At 41.6% G+C, this 22127-nt stretch overlaps 1 protein-coding gene across 1 annotated transcript; it reads right to left on the bottom strand.

Moving 5' to 3' along the window:
- Window positions 1-19078: 19078 nt before the first annotated feature.
- bola1 (bolA family member 1) lies at window positions 19079-19825 on the bottom strand (the record flags this gene model as incomplete). Its single annotated transcript, XM_022746380.1, is given in 5 exon segments — window positions 19079-19252; window positions 19254-19421; window positions 19424-19480; window positions 19482-19540; window positions 19798-19825. Coding segments are annotated over 5 exon segments (486 nt in total), but the record flags the coding sequence as incomplete, so codon positions are not given.
- Between the last annotated feature and the right edge of the window lie 2302 nt (window positions 19826-22127).

The following is a 22127-nucleotide window of genomic DNA, read 5'->3' as shown; positions in this document are numbered from 1 at the left end:
TCAGTTCAAACGCTCCCAAAAAGAGAAATCCCTCACACTTAAAAAGAATTAATCCACGGCCCTAAAGTAAGGTCGGGTTAGGGGGGAAATCTTATTACTACCATGTCTGCGTTATCTGATTTCTCCCAGTAACCCGGTTTCTTGACAGCATGTAAACATACTGAATGTATCTTAGACGCTTTCACGCCTTCGATTTTCAGCTGCAGCGCTGCGATCGACAGTGACAGATTTTAAAAAACCAGTCGGAACAAACATGTTGGTTCTTCATATCTTTTCTCTGTCTTTTTGCATTAGTTTATATTACTGTGCTGATTAAGGAATTGATTCAATCTGATGTTTTTGAGAACGATTCAATCCTCTATAAAGTTTCCCATGATGCACTGACCTTTTTTCACCTCCCCAGTCTTTGTTTCTTAAACCATTTCAAAGGAAAATTACCCAATTACAGACAAATCCAGTAAATTCCTTCCCCCGGATCAGTCCACACAAAGCATAACTTATGCATCACTTGACTCCCAATACATGACCCTTTGGACAACAAACTGCCCTCCCTCGCCCTCCTCCCCCTCCTCCCCCTCTCCAAAAGGGTGTTAAGACCTGTCCCTTCTCTCCCCAGGGAATGCTGGGAAAAGAAGGCCTCCACATCTGTCCCCCCCCCCCTCCCTGCCCCGGGCAGAGGGAGGGGGGGAAGGAGACACTGTAGTGAAGACATTCCCTTCATCCACAAAGAAAGAAAGAAAGAAAGAAAGAAAGAAAGAAAGAAAGAAAGAAAGAAAGAAAGAGAAAGCAAGAAAGAAGGTGACGAACAGAAATCAGACGGGAATGATAGAGAAGAAAAAGAAAAAAATGGGGGCTGTAATCAGTGACATCAGAGAGACGCTGAAAGGAGACACAGAGACTGACAGAAAATGAAAGAGTCATTTAAAGAGGGAGAGATTTCGTGAATGAGAGATGGATTTTGTCTCCTTATGAAGCCATCCATCACTCCTTCAATGGCCCAGTGGGCAGAAAGAGAGAGAGAGAAGCAGGCACCCCGGGCCCTCCTTCAAAAGGCCAGGAGGAGAGGAGGGAGGAGAGGAGGACGGCTGCAATGTGCTGGTGGAGCTGTGATCTTTACCTCCCTCCCTCCTGTGAAGTCAGCAGGGAAAGTGATTAGGCCTGCCTCTCTCCTCCTCCTCCTCCTCCTCCTCCTCCTCCTCTTTCCCTCCATTTCCCTCATAATGCAAGTTGTTTTGAGCCTGTCAATGAGGCCTGCTGCAAATATCTGTACCTCACTAATGTACTACCAATATGCAGACTTTGTATTCTCAATTCACAACTGAAATACACAATTTGACAAACTACCCTCCCTCTCCCCTTTTGTCCAGCAAAATAAATGTTTTTTTATTAATGCATTTAGTTTGTTGCTTCCTATCAGAAGTGTTTAATCAAGAGTGAAAGATACATCCAGGGTTTTGATTTGACTTCAGATGCATCATCCGTTGCTCTAGAAGAGTTCTTCAGAATACAAATTAAAAACATGCTGGTGTATTTGTTAATTTTTCAAGATTTCAGTTTGTTATGTCAGTACAAACATCATGAGAACGCCACATAAATTTGTTCAACTGATGAATGAAACGTGTTGAGCAAACACACACACACTGCTGTCAAGGTAATTATGTAAACCGGACTTTTTTTACTCTTTGTTTAAACACCATACTAAAGATTGATGAATGAGGGGGAAACTGCCACTATTCATCGTAAATCTTACAGCAAAACAACATCCATGTAAAAACAAACCAAACCAAAATAAGAGAATGAAATCAGAGCAAAGTGCCTCACAAATCTATACAATTTCATAATCAAGGGTGTTACAGAGACATCCACATAACTCAAAGCTTTAAAGAATTTAAAGGACTACTACTATCAATTTCAGAAATGTGTATATTTTTAATTTAAAACCTGCACTGTCTGAGCAATAAGAGGAAAAGGACGTAATAATACTATATATTACTAATATCAGAAACTAGGTTAAACTGGAATAGTATTGCAAACTAACTGCCTGAATTAGGAGCAAAAGCTTGAATATTAGACCAGAGTCTAATCAATAATATCATATTAAGACAGACTCAGTCATTTAGTGCCTTGGGAGACGAAGCTTCTCTTCTTTTTAGTAATAAATCATGAATGACAAAGATTTTTTTTTTTTTTTTTAAATCACAAAAAATGAAAAATAGAACATTTCAATTTGCAGGTCAATGTTTTGTTTCCTTGTCTTGCCTCGTCTGTAAAAGCCTGGGCAGTGTTGGTACAGAAATAAGATGTAAACACACACAGGGTGTGACAAGTGTGAGATGCTGTTGACCCCTGTCTGTCCCCTCTCGTTCTGCTCAGGTCCCTTAACGTTAAGGTCACAACCTAGCAGTTTTATTGGCTCTCTAAAGTCATCAGTGCTTTGGGATTGGATGAAAGGCCTCTAATGGAGTCAGTAATTGGTCCAGTTTATCAGTTTATTAGGTTCTCTGGCTGTGGGAACAGCTTTGACACTTTAAGTAAAGTATACATCATTAGCACAGAACTGCAAGTGCAAGCACTGCATGTGACTTAACAGAAATATTTCAGGTTTGTTGTCAAGTTAGTGAGAAGATAGAAAATACTGCATCGTGATTTTGAAAAGGTAAGGTACGGAAATGGGCACTTGACTTTTTTTTTTCTTTCTTTGGAACTTAAAAATGAAGTGTCTCGTGACTTTAAGGTTGAGGGGCCAATGAAACCTGTCAAAAATTATTAGTTTAAGTTAATTTTTTTTTTTTAAATTATGAGTCAAATTCACAAGAAATGATAACCACCTTTTTCTCAACTCCCACAAAAATAGCTTTTATTATATTTATGAATTCAGTTATTGTCTGACGACCCCGTGCACACACTCTTTCTCACTGTTCCTATACCTTAAAGAGAATCGATTGCAAATGAAAGCACCAACTTAAGCTGTCATCGAGATATATTGCATCCTATTTGTTGTCTGGCGCTCAGAGGAGTGACAGGCCGTCAAAGGCTGCGTCCACGACCTCCAGTAAAGAGGAAAGCTTTTGGTCTTTGGTCTTTTCTCTCTGGTTCCCCATTATCTGTGTGACCTGTCCCCTTAAAACACTTCGGACGAGTGAAAGGTCCTGACTCAGTGCTGAGCTCTGGCATTGATGTGAACCTTCACTATTCAACCTGCACGCTCGTGCACCCCCACTGCAGGACAAGGCAAGAGAAGCGCACACACAGGAACATGCAAACACACATGTATCAACACATGTGATATGTATGAAAATTGGTAATAAAAAAAGGCACCTTGCATGTGCACATAGTCATCACTTCATGCTTGAGTCTTTGGTGCACACACTAAGGAATACCACAGGTTTCAGAAGACCATAGAACTCTGGTTCTGGATGAGCTGTCAACAAAGAAGAGGAAAACAACTGTATAAAAGCCCCCTGCCCCCACGCACTCACCAACCCTCTCCCCTCCTCACCCACAGACTCCTTTCTCCCACTGACCACTGTTCAGAATTGCCCCCTCACCCCTGTGACCCCCCCTATTGGGCCCTTTCACTCCGCGACAATGGCTGCCGGGGGCCGTGTTATTTGAGGCACTAAAGAGCCGTCCCACCCGCCCGCCCCCAGGACAATGCCCCCCCCACTGAGAGCTTTCTTCCCCTCACCTTCCTAATGACAGGTTTCATCCTCTCTGTCCTGACCCCTGGGAGGGGATGCGGCTCCCGGCTCGGCCCACCGCCTTTCTAGCCTGCTGACCTGCTCCGCCAACAGGTCCGCCTCCCGCTCACTAATACACATATACACACTTTCACTCTCTCACATGGACCGTGTCGCACATAGAGGCAATGGTGGAAAGTAACGGACTTTAATTATTCAAGTAATTCTAAGGTGCTTTATCAGAGGGAAATGTTGTGTTTTACTCCACTACATTTATTCAACAGCTACAATAAGTTCAAATGAGTTTTTTTTAAATTTACACAATAATATGAGATTATAAAATACAATGATTGTTAATGATGAAGCCAGGGGTTTCCAAACTATTTTCCTTGTCATGTTTCAGTTTTGTTTGAACTAACTCTTCAAGTCTCTAAGAGGCAAAATGATCCAATATTTCACAAAAACTAAATTGTGTAGAAGTTTGTATGTCTTCCTTCTTTCCCCTCAGATTTATCTTGTGACCCTTTGGAGGGGCCAAGACCCTGGATTGGGCACCACTGGGCCAATCTACCAAACTGTATATAAAACTATAGCTCCACCTCAACCAGCCACAACAGTAAAATGCTACTTTCATAATGATGCATCAACATTAACAAGGTAATAATGTCATATATATATAAAACTATGTAACTCATCAACCTTCAATGGCTACCCATGGACACACAATTCAAACTCAAGTCACTAATGCTGCCTTCAGAGTAACCTCTGGGTCTGGCATTGCCATCCCTGCACACAAGGCAATCGCAGTCCAGACTGTGGTTCCCCATCGGTGGAACATGAGTAAATGTATGTGTTTTATCAGAAACAGGAGCCATAATGAGTAAGAGGATTTAAAATGCAGGACTTTTATTTGTAATGGAGTATTTCTACATTGTTGTACTGTTGCTTTTACATAAGTGAGGGATCTGAGCTAATTTTTTATCTTCTGTAAAGTGTCCTTGAGTGCTGTGAAAGGCGCTGCCAAATAAAATGTATTATTATTATTATTATTATTATCAATTGTCTGACTGACTGAATGATATTTGATAAATGTGTTGTTCCTGTCTGTTACTGGGCACACATGTTATATTTCTATCTTTGCCCACAAAGAAGACAGTTTCATTCATGAACAATCAGTTCACAGCAAACCAGTCTTTTAACCTTTAAAATCAGAAATAAATGTTTATGATCTGATGTAACCACTTTGCTCTCTGCTACATTACCAGTTAACTCATAAACTGCATAACTAAAAAATCTGAACACAACTTCTCCATGTTATGACCATGATGCAGCGAGAGGTATCCTGACATAGAAAATAAGACTCAGTGGAGGAAATGTAATTCTGTTTAGTCTGTTGGATTAGTCTTTAACCCATCGTTCAACCTCCAGATGCTTTAATGTCCTAATTAATGTGCACATCTGCACTACATCTGCACTACACACTATCACATTCTTTTCTGCATGCAGCAGAGATTATAGCACTTGTAAGACTCGAACCAGTTGTGCAGTAGTTTGCCAGATGACAGGTGTAACGTCTCCCTTTATATAACCTTTACTTTGTGTCATTCTGCCAGAGGTTTCCATAGGAGCAAACAGCAGTCTGTTCACCTCATTCAGCCTCACCTCACACATAGCTTATGGCTGTTGACAGACGAAAACTACCTCCATCTTCTGCCTGTTTTGGATATGATTCAATAGCCTCCCAGACACCCGAAGGGTCATGAAACACATTAACACATCAACGGTCCTGTAAACCTTAAATTCAAGCAAAGAAGAAAAAAAAACCCACCAAAATCCAGTTGAACATTTTTCTCTGACAGCTGCATTATTCTCTTGGACAGCGTGTTAAAGGAAACCTCTAAGTCATCACTTACAAGTTGTCACTCACAGGCTAAAAATGGTGTTCTGGTCGTTCATTATCGAAAACCTGAAGCAGTGCAACACCTTTCCTCACAGGGTAAATCAATCTCTCCGCTCTTATATAATGTCTGTCTTTGTGATGATGATGATGCATCACTGTCAAACAGACCAGTGTGTATTGGCTAGTTTAGCAATTAAGCGCATGGAAGCTCAATTACCTTGAGCCAGTGAAGAGAAATTAACGTTTCTGTGGTTAATTATTGACTGACTGAGAGTGATAGAGCTCGCCACTTTCATTCACTTTCACTCTAGAGAGGGACTGGATCCCGCCCAGTCCTGGTGTGTACTTCCTAGTTCATCCCGGTTTCCATGACTTGAAGTCATGATCCCATGTTAATCTTGTATAATTATTTCCTTTGCTGAGCATTACAGAGAACCTGTCCTGCGAGGATGGGTCGGTCTAAGCTCGGCGATATCAAGGTGATATTGTTTAGTGCAGTGGCCCTGAGAGCTCAACGCACTGCAACTTAAGGAAACACACGCAAATAGACAAAATGCTGATGAATTCAGAAAACATCTGCATCAATTTGACAACACGTGCACTACAAATACTCACAACTTTGTATTCCATCGTGTCATTTAAAGAGTTATTCAAGAGGGAATTATCCTCCAGTCAGTCCGTCATGAGGTAATAAATTCACAAAGTTTTCACAAAGTGTCTCACAACTCTCCGCAAACCATTACTCTTCTGTGGAGCAGTCTCAGACTCAGACAGATGAGGTTAAACAGAAGTGAATGGTGCAACACAGCTAATGAGCTACAATAGCTGCCTCAAAGATCTTGCTATTGGTCAACAGTGAAAATTCGCAGGTCAATCAAACATTAAAAATTAGCACAGACTCACTTCCCTGCAAGTACATCAATTAGTGACACCGATTCCATTGGAATGAACTGATTTTACAAACAAAGTTCTTTCATTTTAAGAGACCAGCCCTTGACCAACAATGAAAACTACATATTAAATCACAGTATTTTGTTAACGTTTCTGTAAGAATGTAATGCATTTCGACACTGAAATGTATCATGTGTGCATGAACACAGACTCTTATTTTACATCCGTGGAGAAAGAGAGGCAGTTTCTACCATTGAACAGAGGCGGTGTGGGGGGTGAGTGGCAGTGGGAGTGTCGCTGAGGTGCAGCGAGGGCGAGAAAAGCAGCCTCTGTGCAGCAGTGACATGAAGGCGACAGGGTGTGACAGGTCGAGCCATCAGACTGCAGGGCGCACAAGTAGGACTCTTTCACTTTCTCACACAGACACACAAACTTGCACACACGTGACAACAGCAACACACAGACAGATCGAATGCTGGTGCCACTTGTGTTGTAGCTTTAATGACGATTAATTAAGTATTTACTAATGTTTCATAGATCAGTTTCAGCCTTTATGTTGCTATAGGTTGTGAAAAATCTCCTTGGCTGGTGTTGAGCCTCTTAGTTTCATATATTGTTAATCCATTAATACATGTTCAATGTTGTCAATTACTGGATTTAGCTTTGTGCATTTCTCCCATGGGGAGTTTTCACAACCTAGCAAACCAAAAGCTCCTCTTCTTAATAGCTTATAACTGATCTACAAAGCATTGATCATATTATATGATTTATCAACTAATAATAAAGGCACTAGTTACAACTTACAACCCCTTTATGAGAGATGCCATATTAGAACGTGGTACCCATTTTTTATATGTCCATATAAAGTATGTATATATTTGTAACTAATGAGAAGTATACGGTTTATTCTAAAGTGAGAAACTCATTAACTTTTATTTTGCTTTCTATTGGATCGGTCTTTCTGATCTACTTAAGAACAACAAAAAAGACAAAGTTATTTTGGACTTTTCACAACCTGGCAACCCAAAAGTAGTTTTTTGTCTCATCACTGATCTATAAAGCATTAATAAAACACCATTAAAAACACTAGTTTGAACTGTAAAACCATTATTAAGGACAGCTTATTGCAAAGTGGCAACATACATACACTCATACTGAGGGAAGCAGGTGTACATGCTAACGTAATTTGGTTGTTGAAAGATAAAACACACATTGTGCTTGCAAGATGCTGAGTAAAGATTTCTCACACTGCAAAGAAGCACTATACCTGCACTCATTCCCTCATGCACACAGTGGAAACTGTATACTTGAATGGACATGAATGCTCATACACTGGCAGATCCAAGCACTCACATACACACACACACACACACACACACACGCACACACACACACACACACGCACACACACACACACACACAAATGTATATAAAGCTGAATTCTTGCCTTTATCCAGAGAGCACTTAACAGCACTGCCTACCTGGAGCATCTGTGCTCCATTAGATGTACCTGCTGCACATGAATGCATCTCTGTCTCAACATGTGGTCAGACTGATAGTTTTCTCCTCACAAACGTCTGATGTCTTGCATCTGAAACCACCTGCCGACAAGATATACTGACACACGCAGCACTTTAAACTGCGAGCGCTCAGAAGGCCTCGGCTTGGACATCGGACATTTTCCTCAGGGTGTGAGTGAGCCCGCTGAACCGTCCTCAATTGTATTTGACAAATTTGTCACTTAGCTTGAGGTTAGGCTGTTTATCAAGGCTGGGGTGAGCAAGTCCAGACAACTAGATACAACTTCTGAATAATGCAACACAGCCTCTCTTACTGTGTTAAAGCATGGAAAGACACACAACAAATCTACTGTAGATAAATGTTACATCAGGACCCAATTAACTGTGTTTCAGGTGTTTCTTGGCGTGATTCTACAGCACAGGTGTGTGTTCAATCCACAGGTATCAGCTTTCTAGCACTTACTAGGTCTTTGAGGTACTGTTACTTGTTGGTCATTGAGTTTAATACAGTGTACATGACTGCCACATATTGTACCCACATCTTTACTCCAATCCAGTACAACTGCACACACACACAAACACACACGCCTCACTGCTTGTCCAGAGTTCCTCCCTGGGGGGTCACAGTGGCAAGGAGGGAGGGATTTCACGCTTGACCTTCCCCTCACAGCTTTGTGAGCCCCTTCACTCCCGCCTTGATTCTCTTGACCTACTTGGTCATCCTGGAGCAAGCCACTTATAATACCTACATCTAACCGAGCAGCACGCTCTCTCTCCCCCTCTCTCTCTCTCTCTCAGACACGCACATACACATCTGTCTCCCACATCTGTCTGCTGGTTTCTCCCTCTGCAGGGCTCTTTGGTGGTGGCCTCTGACTGTGACTGATGCAAAAGTTTAGAGATAAAGGTTTAATCCCTTTGTGCCAAATATTGTTTTTGAATTCTGGGAAATGCGTTGCCCTGGCTCTCCAATCCTTTTGTTTGTGTTTTATTCCAAATCTCTTGGGATCTCTGATGTGCAGAGAGCTACAACATTCACATCAACTTATATGTGAGTTATGTATGAGAAGAGTTCCTCTTAGAGCACATGCAGTCCCAGCAAACAGTCACACAGATGCACATTGTTTCTTAAAATTTCTTACAATTCTTACAATACTTGTTTCTTCAGCTGCATTTCTCCCCTCAGACACATTAGGACTGTCTGTCCGTGGTGGTGACTCAAGGGATGTCATGATTATCAACCAGTAATTTGTTGTTTTAGAAAATTTACAGTAGATGAGCGCAGTGTCACAGTGTGCTTTGCCAGCCCCTGATGATATGCTGTTAAGCCTCCACTGATCACAGTGCAGGCTCTCTTTGTGCCAAGCTCTGGGGATTCCCCTCCTCTTCCTCATCCTTTCTCACCCTCCCTCACCCTCTCCACACCCCCAGAGGAGGTGGCTGGAGCGTCGGCCGCACTCGGTGGAATCCAGAGCGCCCCCCCCCCCACGAGCACCACTTAAGGCCTCCTGTCTCACACTGCAGCCCCGCCGGTAGTTGGGAACCATTTTCTACTCAGATGAGCGCAAACAAAGACATGCATGTGCGGGAGCGAGGGAAGAGGTAGGCAGTAGGGAGGAGGAGGAGGAGGAGGAGGCCGTTGGTGTGTTTGGTAAACAGCGAGAAAGCTGAAGGGAGCGGCCACTCAGGAGGAGAGGAAGAGGGGAAGGGGAAGTGGGGGCGAGGGAACGTGAGAAGGGGACAAAAGGGGATCGTACACTGAGGTATGACTGAGTCGGAAGCCGGTAAAGAGTAGAGTAAAGGAAATTGCAGGGGCTTCCATGTCACAATCCGCAGATGGGATGATCACAAAGGAAGGGGACGGTACACCTGGCACTGAACAAACACGCATGTATACACAGATACACAGCTGGAAGTGTACATACTGCTCTTTGTGGCATGCATGCATCCTTCTGCACATACAATGCAAACCATCACATGTCAGAAAGTGCAGTCAGATGTAAACGGCTCATTCATTCACACACTCAGCATTCATACAGGCATTGCGCTCCAGCCACTACAGACACACTCCAGAGAACGTGTGGCCATTCCCTAACAACAATCCTGAGAGGGCTTCAGTGTTACCGTGAGCCTTGCCCTGTTTGTGGGTACGAGGGTCAAACCCAAAGATGACAAAGTCCTCATATCAAAGCCCACACACTCCCAGTTGACCCAGCGCTTCTCCCTGACCCCGTTGTTTTATTTGAGCCCTAATAACTCTCCTAATTAAAGCCCCTTCCCATTATTTTTTCCCCTCCTCTCCCCTGTAAAAGGCCTGGGTTTCAAAGTGCTAATAAAATAAACTGGAAGGGGCCCGTTTCTTTATTTGTATGTGTGAGAAGAGTGTGTGGGAGAAGAGAGGCAGGGAAAGGAGGGGGAGTTGGAAGGACAGAGGTTTTAGGTTCAGAGGAGGGTAAAAGAAACAGAGGTCAGTGGAAACAAAGAAGAGTGAGACCCTGGGGTCAAGCTGCCTGGTGTCCACAGTCACCGGGCTGGCGTTGTTGCAGGGCGAATGGTCCCGCTTGTATAATCGCCGGGGTATGTTTTGTCCACGAGTGTAGGATAGAATATATCACCGCGCTGCTGACAGACGAACAATAGATCACGTTTTGTGGAAGTCCGAGCGGAGCCTTCACAGATCCTTTGAATTGGATGGTACATCTGGAAGAGCCAAGATTAACCCTGCGTTTACTGGCCTGGCGTATGGCTGACCCTTTTGACCCGAACTGCAGTCTGAACAATATTGCTTATGGGTTAATATTGGACTCAAAGACGCCCTATAGAGGGGGTATCAGTGAATCATCTTCTTAGTGGCAAATGGGATAAAATCAGTACAATAGTGTTGCGTGTTGTCAGGAGATTAGCTACCAACAGCTGGCTATTTTCAGTGGGATGGAAAGTGAAACAAGACGCACAAGAGTCTACAGTCACACTAGTGGTTCTGTTCAGACTGGTTCTATAAGATCCCACAATGCTTCTTCAAAACTACCTGTGGCTTCAGAAACCCCTCCTCCCTCCCATACTTTTCCAACGTCAGATTAGAGAGGTCTGTTTCCAACTGAATTCAATCACAACCGCTTCTTGCTGTCATTGGCCAGTTGTGCGGCTGTTTCTATCACTTTTCATGTGAGCAACTGAGCGCAACACTACGAATGTCTTCCACCGGAGAGAGTCTGAAAATGTGCAAAACGTGAAGCTAAGCGGGTATAATGTTTCCCGTAGTTAAACGCTTTAGCCCGCAGCATATTTGGCTAACATTTGCTAATTAGCACTAACCACAGTTTAACAATCTCTAAGTACAGCTGAGGCTGATGTCTGATGAAAAGGTTAATGGAAAGTTATTACAGCTCATCCTATGGGGGCATGAGTGTCTGTACCAATTTTCAAGGCAAACCATCCATCCAATAGTTGAGAAGACATTTCACTCGCAATCACAAAAATTAACCTTCCTGTGGTGCTAGAGGAAAAGTCAAAGGATCAACAAAGTCATTATGATTCAACCTCAGGGAACCAAGAAATATCTGTAGAAAATTTCTTGTGCAATCCATTCATGTCTGTACCAAATTTTGTGCCAGTCCATTAAGCAGACGATGAGTTATTTCACTGGATAAGTGAAAGCTTTGACCTGCTGCGTGCATTAGAAAAAAGTCAAAGGATTAATAAAGTCATTAAGATTGAACCTATGGGGACCATGAGTGTCTGTATAAAATTTCATGGTAATCCATCCAATAGCTGTTCAGCTATTTTGGTCTGGACCAAAGTGGTGGAACGACAGACCAACCTACAGACACTGCCATCTGTAGGGCCACACAGTCGCTAAAACCTGAGAAATAACATCTAAACGAACATTTATGTGTGTCATCTAATACTAGGATACAGCAGGTGCAAAGTGACACGACCGACCACATGAGAAACCCTGCTGCTAATCAAATTTTTTTTTATGATATTTGAGGCTCAGTCATAAACGTGCTCAATCTCTGTTAACTCTCCTTTTGGTTTTATGATGATAAACATGCCGGAGTGGGGGTTTATGAGTCTTTGTGCAGTGACTATAAAAGCAGCTATGTGAATATCATATGCTTCGTGGCTCTGCTGCATGTTCCTATATGCTGGCTGTCATTCAAATCCCACAAAATAATCTAAACACCGGTGTTTGAATAACTTATAACCCCTTCACTAAAAACATCAGCACTGAGTAATACCCAAGGGAAGAAGCAATAACATAATACGGTGATATGATAATAGCTTCAGCTGTGCATGAGATATAAACGTGATCATATAGGGTATTGAGTACTCCAGGGGGTTAAGTGAATGTAATCCTTGAGACACAGTGCTAAAGAAGGAGGGAAAAGAGAGGCAGAGAAAGTCATGTGTCAGGGTTCAGCTGTGAGTAACGTGGAGCCCAGGAGAAGCTGAGGGAAGGTTTTGGGGAATCATTGCACCAAGAGAGGGAACAGGAAGCACATTCACCTCAGCTACACATAAGAGGGGCTCTTTAAAATGTTAAATGAAAGTGTGTTAAGTGAAGTCAAAAGGAGTTTATAAGGACAAAGCCGCGTAAGGCAAAGGGTAACAAGCCAAAGTGTACAAACCGGGGTCATAGCTTGCACAGAAAATGATGTGATTGACAGCAAGTGGAGATGGAGGGGGTGCTACAGGAATGAGGCACAGGTTCAAAGCTGGTGTGCGGGAGTGGGAAGATCACAGAGGCTGAGCAAAAAAAGTTGAGAGGGAGTTGAGAGAGGGTAAAGAGGGAGCCCAGGGAGAAGGCCTTGAAAGAGTCTTATCTGTGACCCATCTGTCTTGACATGCACACTCCTCCTCTGGTTAGTGCCCTGGAGGGGAGGGAAGGGGAGCTGCATGCGTGTCAGTAACTGAGTGTGCAGGGCTTAGGGCTAAGGCCCTGGCCTGTGCACTCTGGCCCGCAAACCAGCCTAACCAGCCCCATGCCTTAACACCCCCAGGAAAAACTCCCATGACTTACTGCTGTGATCATGTGATTGACTGAGCTGCGGCAGGGGAACAAAAACACACATTAACAAAAAAAGCTGACACACGTCAGTGACGATAAAGACGTTACTTTCTTTGACAATTCACTTTTCATTTTGCTGTCAGCTGATTTGTCACAAACAGCCCCGTCAGTGGCGTCTCATTTCTTTTTGGTCATTTGGGAAAAAGACAGAATCACCAGATCAGCAGAGGGGCTGTATGATGACCACATGTGTACTCGGGGAATTTTTGAGTTGTAAATGGGGAAAAACATTGAGATTGATGTTTGAGATGTCAGATGTCATGTTCCCAGAGTAATTTTGTTGTTGAGCTATAAACAAACAATAACTTTTATTTTTGCTAATGGAGTGAAGCTCTAAAAAGTGACATTTCAAACAAATGCCTGATTATTTTCCTAATTGTGTTTAACCTAACTACTAGTTTTACTTCATTAATGGCACTTCACAGGTAAAATAAGGAATCACAACCAGCCACCTAGTTGCTAGGATGTTATGGAGACACGTAAACCTTCAGATCACCTATTTCAGCATTTGTCAGAAATCATACACCACAGGACTTCAAGTTGATCATTTTCCAGTCTCCTGAAAGTAAAGGTACATCTGGACCTTTTAGTCAAAATTATTACTTTACTAGATAATATCTTATTTCTCCCCAGTGGACTCTAATTAATACCGTCACTGTTAACCTTTTGCTGTAGTCATTATGGTATATTTAGTCAAACTATTTAGTGAAAATAAATATACCATAAAAATAATCTGAATTTTGAGTTAATCTTAACACAGAATTTTGGCTTTGGTCATGATGGAAAAGACACTTTTAATATATCAACAATCTTAAACAACAAAACAAAACAAGGGGCACAGTTCTACCTGTGCTCTACTCCCTCTTCCTTTCTGACAGTCTACAATAATTACCAGAGTCAACCTATTATTCTGCAACAAAAAGTTATAAAACAATGAATTTAACTTAGCATTTCTAAGAAAAACACTTCTGTGGTGATTAGGAATCAGTTTGTGAGGTCCTCCCCAGTTCCCTTCCTTACTGTCCAAAGCAAATATCTATCAGTCCAAGTTGTTTTGCATCAAAATCCAACCTCCTAAGATGTTTGACTTTACTTGCATGTACAGCACACCTGGGAGATTTACCATAATGAATACCTGATGTGGTGAAGCAGTTAATTCCGCCTATAAAATAACTCCCTTCCTCCTTCCTGTGGGCCCCGGCTGTTGTTTATCAAACGAGGTAACGTCCTGTCATGTGACCCCTCCTCCCTCCCAGCAACCCACCTGTGTGGACTTTTCTCTTAATCCCCCTCTAGCCCCCTTTTTTTTGCTCTGTGCTTTGAATACTTAGACTACTGAGTGTAACTAATTCTCCCACACAAGGATATTGTATTCTGCCTATCTCTGCTTTTGTCCTTCCCTTTCATGCCGGCTATTCACTGATTTCATTAGTTGGCGGTGTGGTGAGAGAGAGCTGGCGAAGGGGGGGTTTCCAATTAAAAGGCCTTAATAGCCTATTACCATCACCTTAAGTTCAACTCTGTTTTTTTTTACAACATGAAACCAGCGAAAGATTAATCACCAGACCAGCATGAGAGCTTTTAAAAGCTATTCTGTGATTATTAAACTGTAATTAGGACTGATGATTTTGAGTTGCCTTCCATAATGGTTTTGCTATTATAGTGTGAAACTTGTAGAACTATTCCAATTAACAGCAAAGATTACAAGGACAAAACTGTGCTACTTTGACAGTTTTCTTAAAGACACACCGTTTCTATTGTGCAATGACATCAGGCTGAACATTAAAGACAATAAATGTAATGGCTGATGTTCCTGGTGGGGGTTTACATTAAATGTGTTTAACAGGCTGCTCTTCCTACACACACATGCTGCACAGATCCTGCAGCTGACCAGGGGGGTAGAAGATGAAGCCAGTCCCCTGGGATGACACAACCACCCGTTCTCGGACACCCATTTGACGTCCCCCAACCCCCTCTCCTCCCTCCCGACGGATGACCCTGCAACCAGCAGGGGTCAGCTGCGCAGAAGGAGCCTCCCGCACCCCAGCCCTCAGTCCGGAGCCGCAGCGTAAATCAGGGGCTGTTCATCGCGGGAACCCTGCCCTGCCCGGGGTCCCAGCCCAGCCTGGCACCATCTGTCCCCGGACTGTGACGCAGAAGCAGCACTGCCAAGGTGGGTTCCCACTGACCTGCTGTACCCTCCAGGTCACGTGGGCCAGACCTGGGGCCGGAGACAGATCCATCACCACTGGAGTCTGGACATGATAGAGGGGCATGGTGTACTGACGATACAATAGTTCAGCTCTGTATGTGTGTGAAAATGAGCTGGTAGTGAACAAATGAGGAGGAATTTTTTATAATAAAAATTCCAATGTTTACATCTAATATTGGTAATAATCTACCAATAGCATTAGAGTTGAATAATTGCTTGGAAAAACTAAACTTAGTTCAATAATATATAAAATACTTGTATTAACTTATGTTTATGTATAAATTATAATTTGGCTTTTTATTTGGATAGCTTTAATCAAAAATACAAACAAACACGACCACTCTGCTACTAAAACTGCCCCTTTCCAATGCACTGACACACCTGTGCAGTAAAATGGACTCTGAGCAATTACAAAGGCAGGAAAAAGTAGATCAAGTATTTCAAGAACACAAACAGAAGCTACTCCACAAGTAGAAAAGCACTAGAATACAGTCATTGTGAAAGTGGGATCCTGATTGTAACTGTCTCATTATGTCCAACCAACCAAACCAGTGACCATCTTTTGTTTTAAGTTTTCTCAGGATTGTCCTGCGAGGTGCAGAACAACCTTAAGTGGAGTCTTCGTCTGATTAGGTTTTAATTGCACAGCTGGAGGCTACTCTCAAATTCCTGCTTTTCTTGCTTAAAGTAGTTGAGCAAACTGCTTCTTTGCAACAGCGACATCTATTTAACTAAAAGCTAAATTACTGATCTTAGAATATGTAGTACGTGAAAAGGAAAAACTGCACAAAAACAGAAACTCAATCAGAGCACTTGTGTTTTTACCTCTGGTTAGAATCAGTTACAATCTCTCACGGTGACTTGACCCACCCTGTTATTTTGCTGTATAACTGTCACAGACTAAATAGGGGATGAACTACTCACACATGTAAAACAGCCCAAGCTTTTAAGTGCCAGACAAGTCCCTGCACTCCACCTCATCACCGTTGACGACTTGACATCTTTTCCCTCTCCATCATAACGGCACCTGGAATTGTGACACGTAAATCTTATCGGCAGAGACAGTCTGCGGGTCCCCGGGCAAGGCAGCCCAGCTTATTGCTCCCACCCCCCCACAGCCACAACCTTGCTTCTTGCCCCCTTAGGCCTGGCTCTAATGGGTGAGCAGGGGTCATAAAGTGGTTGTGTTACTGTTTTCCTTTTTCCAAACCAGTGACACCAGTTGTTCACCCTCCTCACCACAGCCTTTTGTGAGGCCTGACAGGCTGTCAATTCCAGGCGGAGGATAATTGTAGAAGACGACATGCATTACCTTGAGGTGGACCACATTCCACCGAAGGGCTGTCTTTATGAGCTAACAATAACTTTGAATAGCTTTGCAGCAAAGCATTAAAAGTTTGCTTTGGCTCCATGAGTATGTTTGGTGTTGTCTCATTCTTGTGTAGCATCAAATCTAAATAAATATCTTTCTGGAGCAAATGAATATTGCTGCTGAATGATAATTAGGGGAAAGACTTGCTGGTAAAGACCCCACATGACTATTCTTCCCCTTTACGTATATCTGTTGTCTTATCTCTCTCACACGCTTGAGGAGTGATCTTTGGCCATCATCAGGGTTGAGGGAAGGACAAGAAGACCTTCACAGTGACACATACAACCCCAAGACAAAAATAGACGCCCACCCACATATACATATATACACACACACACACACACACACACACACACACACACACACACACACACACACACACACACACACACACACACACACACACACACACACACACACACACACAGTAGAGTGTTAGAGTGCGTCATTCGCTGAGAGCAAATGCAAACTACCCGAACATTTTGTACTTTTGTCCTCTGGTTTACTCAACCAATCACTGCAGAGCTGAGACAAGGAGCATGATAAAAATATAACCGAGCCATTATTTACTCAACCACAGCTTAACAGAAACATATACTTTGACCAGAGACTGATTTTCTGTTGTGACCTATAGTAATTATTTTGTGTCACCAAATTTGGTATGTGGATTAATAGTTAGATTTTTAAAGTTATGAAAATATATTGTGTGTCCAGTTTTCTAACAAATTAGTCCTCTGTTAATTATCAGCAGTTTGTGTTTGACAGCATGTACAACTGAAGAATGAAAAAATGAAAACTGTCTGAGAAATTGATGTTCAACTTTATTAAGGGGAATAATGAAGACATCTTGTATTCATCAGCCCACTCACCCAGTTCAATTTGTCATTTAGTTTGTGCACATACTGCCCTCATGTGTGTTTTAGTGGTATTGACATGAAGCACAGGCATCTCATGAGGGCATCAGTCTCTGTCCAACAACACGGAAATACATTTTAGCAAAAACTCTTGGCCAACTATCGCACTAAAAACCAGCTTCCATTCATTTATAATACTGTTGTCTGAGATGGTTGCAATGTAATTAAGCGTAACTGAAAATTTCAACTCTTTCTACACTAGCATAATGAAGGAAAGTGATTATTTGGGCCTTACAGAAGGATGTTGGTGAAAATTACAGCTGGGTCACAAGCCTGTAGAAGGCGGACTAGGCTTACAGACTTGGTAAGGGTTTACTTCAAGACACCAAGAAGGAATGTAAACACATGGCCTCATTTATGATTTTCAATAATTAAATGCATTGAAAGCACAAAATGAGAACTTTTTGCGACTAATAGCACCCTTTGTTTGTGATTCATCTGCTTTGAGCATAACATGCTGTACATCCGGAGAATGCCTGTTATAGTGTATCTTGTAAAAAAGGTTTTGAAAGGAAGGCTTAACATTTTTTGCCCAGAGATGTTGGTCACTGCAAATGTTCCTGCTGTCCATGACAAATGATTTCAGCTCTCAATGACTAGTTCAATGTACAATATGGGGATGTGAATATAGCACTTAGTAAATGAAGGCAAGGTCCTGATTCTTAAGACTTGATCTTCAAAGTATGACACTGCCTCGTTTCAGTCAAATACAATTCACATATTCATATCGGGCCATAATTTTATAGTTATGTTAAAGAACACTATAATTGAATTCAAGTGTTACCACCTTTTCCCACTTCCAATGCATGTGTAAAGAGACTTCAATAATATCCTGCCTGCTTAAATAATTTATTTAAATTTTCGATCTTGAATTGCAGAAATGTATTTACAATGTTTTAAGTATTCTGTTTACTTTCATTCACTTGTAGAAATGAGGAAACATGACAACTTGACTACTATTGCCGTGTGATACTAGAACACATAAGAGGTTTGTACTGATACACACACACCAACCTACAAAGAGCTGACTGGGCTCACAAAAAAAACAAAAACAATGTTGTTTAGGCAAAATCCCTACGAGTACTTTTAGCATTTTTACTCCATAAGTCCGATATCATTGAGAGTATTGTCATGGAAAAGTTGCCATATTGTCCTGTGGAATTTAAGTGTTTGTTGTCCTTTTGTACTGAATTTGTTTCGACAGCCATGTGACACTAGTTATTCAGCAAAATGTACATGTTCAATACAATTGCAAACTTAATGTTTACAATGATGGTTTTATTATGACTGAAAAATTACAGAAACTCATTTTTGTATTGAAATCTGTAACATCCTAAGAATCCTAATGCCATTAAATCCAGGATGTGTGAATAAAATCAAAAAGGAAAGAAGAAAAAGAAGAAAAGGAAGAGGAACAAATATGAATCTTTATATCCCTGTTACAGCATTCACCTGTGTTCCTCATATTGCAGTCCAGCACTGATTCATAGTCCAGCACTTCATTCTCGTCCAGCCTTTCAGTTTCTCCTCCATTGTGTGATCTCCCCTCGATCCTCCCATGCATGGTGGACTCTTAGCCAGGGTGGGGTTACTCCCCCACTGCTCAGGTGTTTTTGCCTGTATAGCAAGTGCATGAACACAGCTACTCAACTCCTCCTTCAAAGCATCATTAACCAGACGGTGGCGCTGTATTCAGTGGCAGACCTTTGAATTGGGCGCTAACAACCAGGACACGGAAGTGGGATTCGGAACCAGGGGGCACGGCATGCATGTGACTTTCATTGTGTACCTCTAAGTGGTCTGGCTTGAGCGTGTTGGTGAGTTTGGTTCTGATAGCCCTCTCAACAGGCCGGCTTGGGGTCTGGGTCCATTTGTGGTCTGAAAGTGAGCCAGAGGCCGGCTTAAGGCAGGAGTGATAGAAGATCGGCCGAATACAGCGGAGGACACTGGGAGCATCTAGAGGTTGTGGCTGGAGACCACCTAACAGAGCAAGATGGGTATAAATACAGATGACAACCTATTTAATGACAGGACAGACATCCATGTTCTAGCAGGTATCTTAGTTTAATAACAGGCTTTGGGGTGTATAATCAACCAACCCTCCAAGAACAATACTGGAGGGACTTAGCTCTTATGCAACAGTAGCCATGTACAACTGGTTGTATTTATAATGTTTACGTATGTTCAGATGAGATAAGACGTGGTTATACTACAACGCATTCAGAAAGTATTCATACCCGTCACACTTTTTACACATTTAGTCATGTTGCAGCCTCATGCTAAAATCGTTCAAATGAATTTCCCCCCTCATCCATCTACACTCAACACACCATGATGACAAAGGGAAAATATTAGCACCGGGTTAGCGCGGAAGCTAAAGTTAAAGCATGGAATAAACAATGGCTCTCAAGTCACTATTACAGTTGGTGGCACATATAGTTGGTGACACTACTTCTAAATAAGGCAATGCCTTTAAAGAGCCAGCCTTGCTCAAAGTTAGGTGAACATTCAAGCTAAAGTACAGCCAGTGAAATTCAATGTTGATTTTGCTAGCATTAGCGGTTAGCTTTCATTATAAACATCACCCACTACGTAAGCAACCTGAGACAGTGTAAAAGTCTTTACAACGAAAGCTCCAATAAACATAACATATCTGCCCGTGTTTAACAGTATAGTTGAGTTAAAGGGTAAGTTAAGAAGCAGACGTTAACTAAAGTAAAGAGTGATTTTTAGCTGCTCACCTTGCAAGTGAAGTCAGTTGAGCCTCTGGAACAGTGCGTAACACGCACCGGAAGCACAAACCACTTGGTTTGTTAGTTTTAAGGCGCGTTGTAGTTTTCCAGCAGCGCTTCTAGAAGATTTAGTCTTTTAATCATTTCTAGTAAGGTGATTTCAGGTAAGTATTACTGTCTTTGGGCTCTACAACAGTTTGTCCCAGTCCAATTAACGTGCCTATGATGTTACGTTTTTGCTATTTCCTGTAGGAAATAAATAGGTTATAAAATATACAAAAAAAGTCCTAAAAAAAATGGTTCAGACAAAAAAATTTAAAATAAAAGTCAGGATGATGGAGGTTCCTGTCAGATTTCGACATAAAGGCATTGAAAATAAAAGTCAAATTGAAGCCTGCTATGTTGCAGCCATTCTCAGCTGTTCTGCTCCAGTGATTTTCCATAATAAATATAAAAATAGTGTGTATTACACAAAAGTTAAAAGTTTAAGAGAATTGCTTCAATTTAGACAGAAATAGCTTATATAAAAACCAATATTTTACAGACATAAAGAAACGACAAAGATTGACTTCTTATATTTTTTTCCACTTGTTTATTCATCCATGGTTCTTTTGTTATCCATTTGTGATTCTAAAGGGTCAGTTGCACCCACCTAGTGCAAACCCAATCAAAAATCCAGCAATCGAAAAATATAAGAAAAAATCTCACACACCTTTAAACAGAACTGATGTTGTCACATTTAGGCTACCTATGATTCATAACTGGTATTTAACATTAAGGTATTTACTTATATTTCATTCTCATTTACAAAATGCACAAAATCAAAGAACACACATACATCATTGTTTCATTTACACTTCTTTTTTATAACTTTTTTTATATTTATGGTTCACAAACAGTTTCTATACTTACACAACAATCAACTACAGTTTCTAACAGCACAGTACAATGACCAAGGTGATAATTTTTTGTTACATTTATTTAATGGCGATGAAATCTTATTGACAAAAGCTCGAGACCTAGGGTTGTTTTAGAGAATACACACACGAATGTTAGCTGTTTAGTCCTGTGTCATTACTAAGCAACATTCAGCATTTTAGTGGACGAGGCCAGCGTATAGTAACATGCTCCAATCCCCAATAGCTTCAAAGGAGAGAATTAGAGACAATTACCCAAACACTTATTGCTTTGTTAACTTTTTGCACTCACAACTGGCCGGTTGCTCAGGCAACAAGTTATAATTATACAAAAAAAACCCTGTAACATAAGCTAAGATATGTATCTACGAGAGACAATCTTGACTTGGACGGAGCCTGAATTGAGTCACTGAGACAGGTTAGCATTTTAACAGCATTCCATGTGTGAACAAATACAACAGTTATTCTTGACATCGTTGTTTCTTATTTCCATGGGTGATACAGGACGACATACAGAGAATAGAACTGCTGATGCTTAGGCTTTTATATTGTACAGTTAATGTGCATTTATATACTATCAGTGTGCTTTTACGAGGGAATCTGGGCAAATTTTGCTTTCTGACTTGCTGGCAAGTTCGGCTTCTGAAGCCATTATTTCTGCGCAGTTTTAAAACAAGAGCCACCTGGACTCCTAAAGACAAGTTCTCAGATGAGTTGTGAAATAAAATCTTAATTACCACATACAGCAATAAGTCCAGTTCTTCTTGTTTAACATGACCGATGGCTGAAAACCTACAAAGGACAGACTGCAATATAGTATATTTCCAGGGGTCAGAAGGTTTGAAGAGCTATCTTATTAGTTACATTATGTTATTTTATTTACATATATTCATATCTATAACAGAGAATTGATGGTGT

This window comes from Seriola dumerili, unplaced genomic scaffold (genome assembly GCF_002260705.1).
Source record: "Seriola dumerili isolate Sdu_G_001 unplaced genomic scaffold, Sdu_1.0 BDQW01000104.1, whole genome shotgun sequence".
Lineage (NCBI taxonomy): Eukaryota > Metazoa > Chordata > Actinopteri > Carangiformes > Carangidae > Seriola > Seriola dumerili.
The sequence above is the reverse complement of the archived record's forward strand: the minus strand, read 5'-3'. Positions and strand labels throughout refer to the sequence as shown.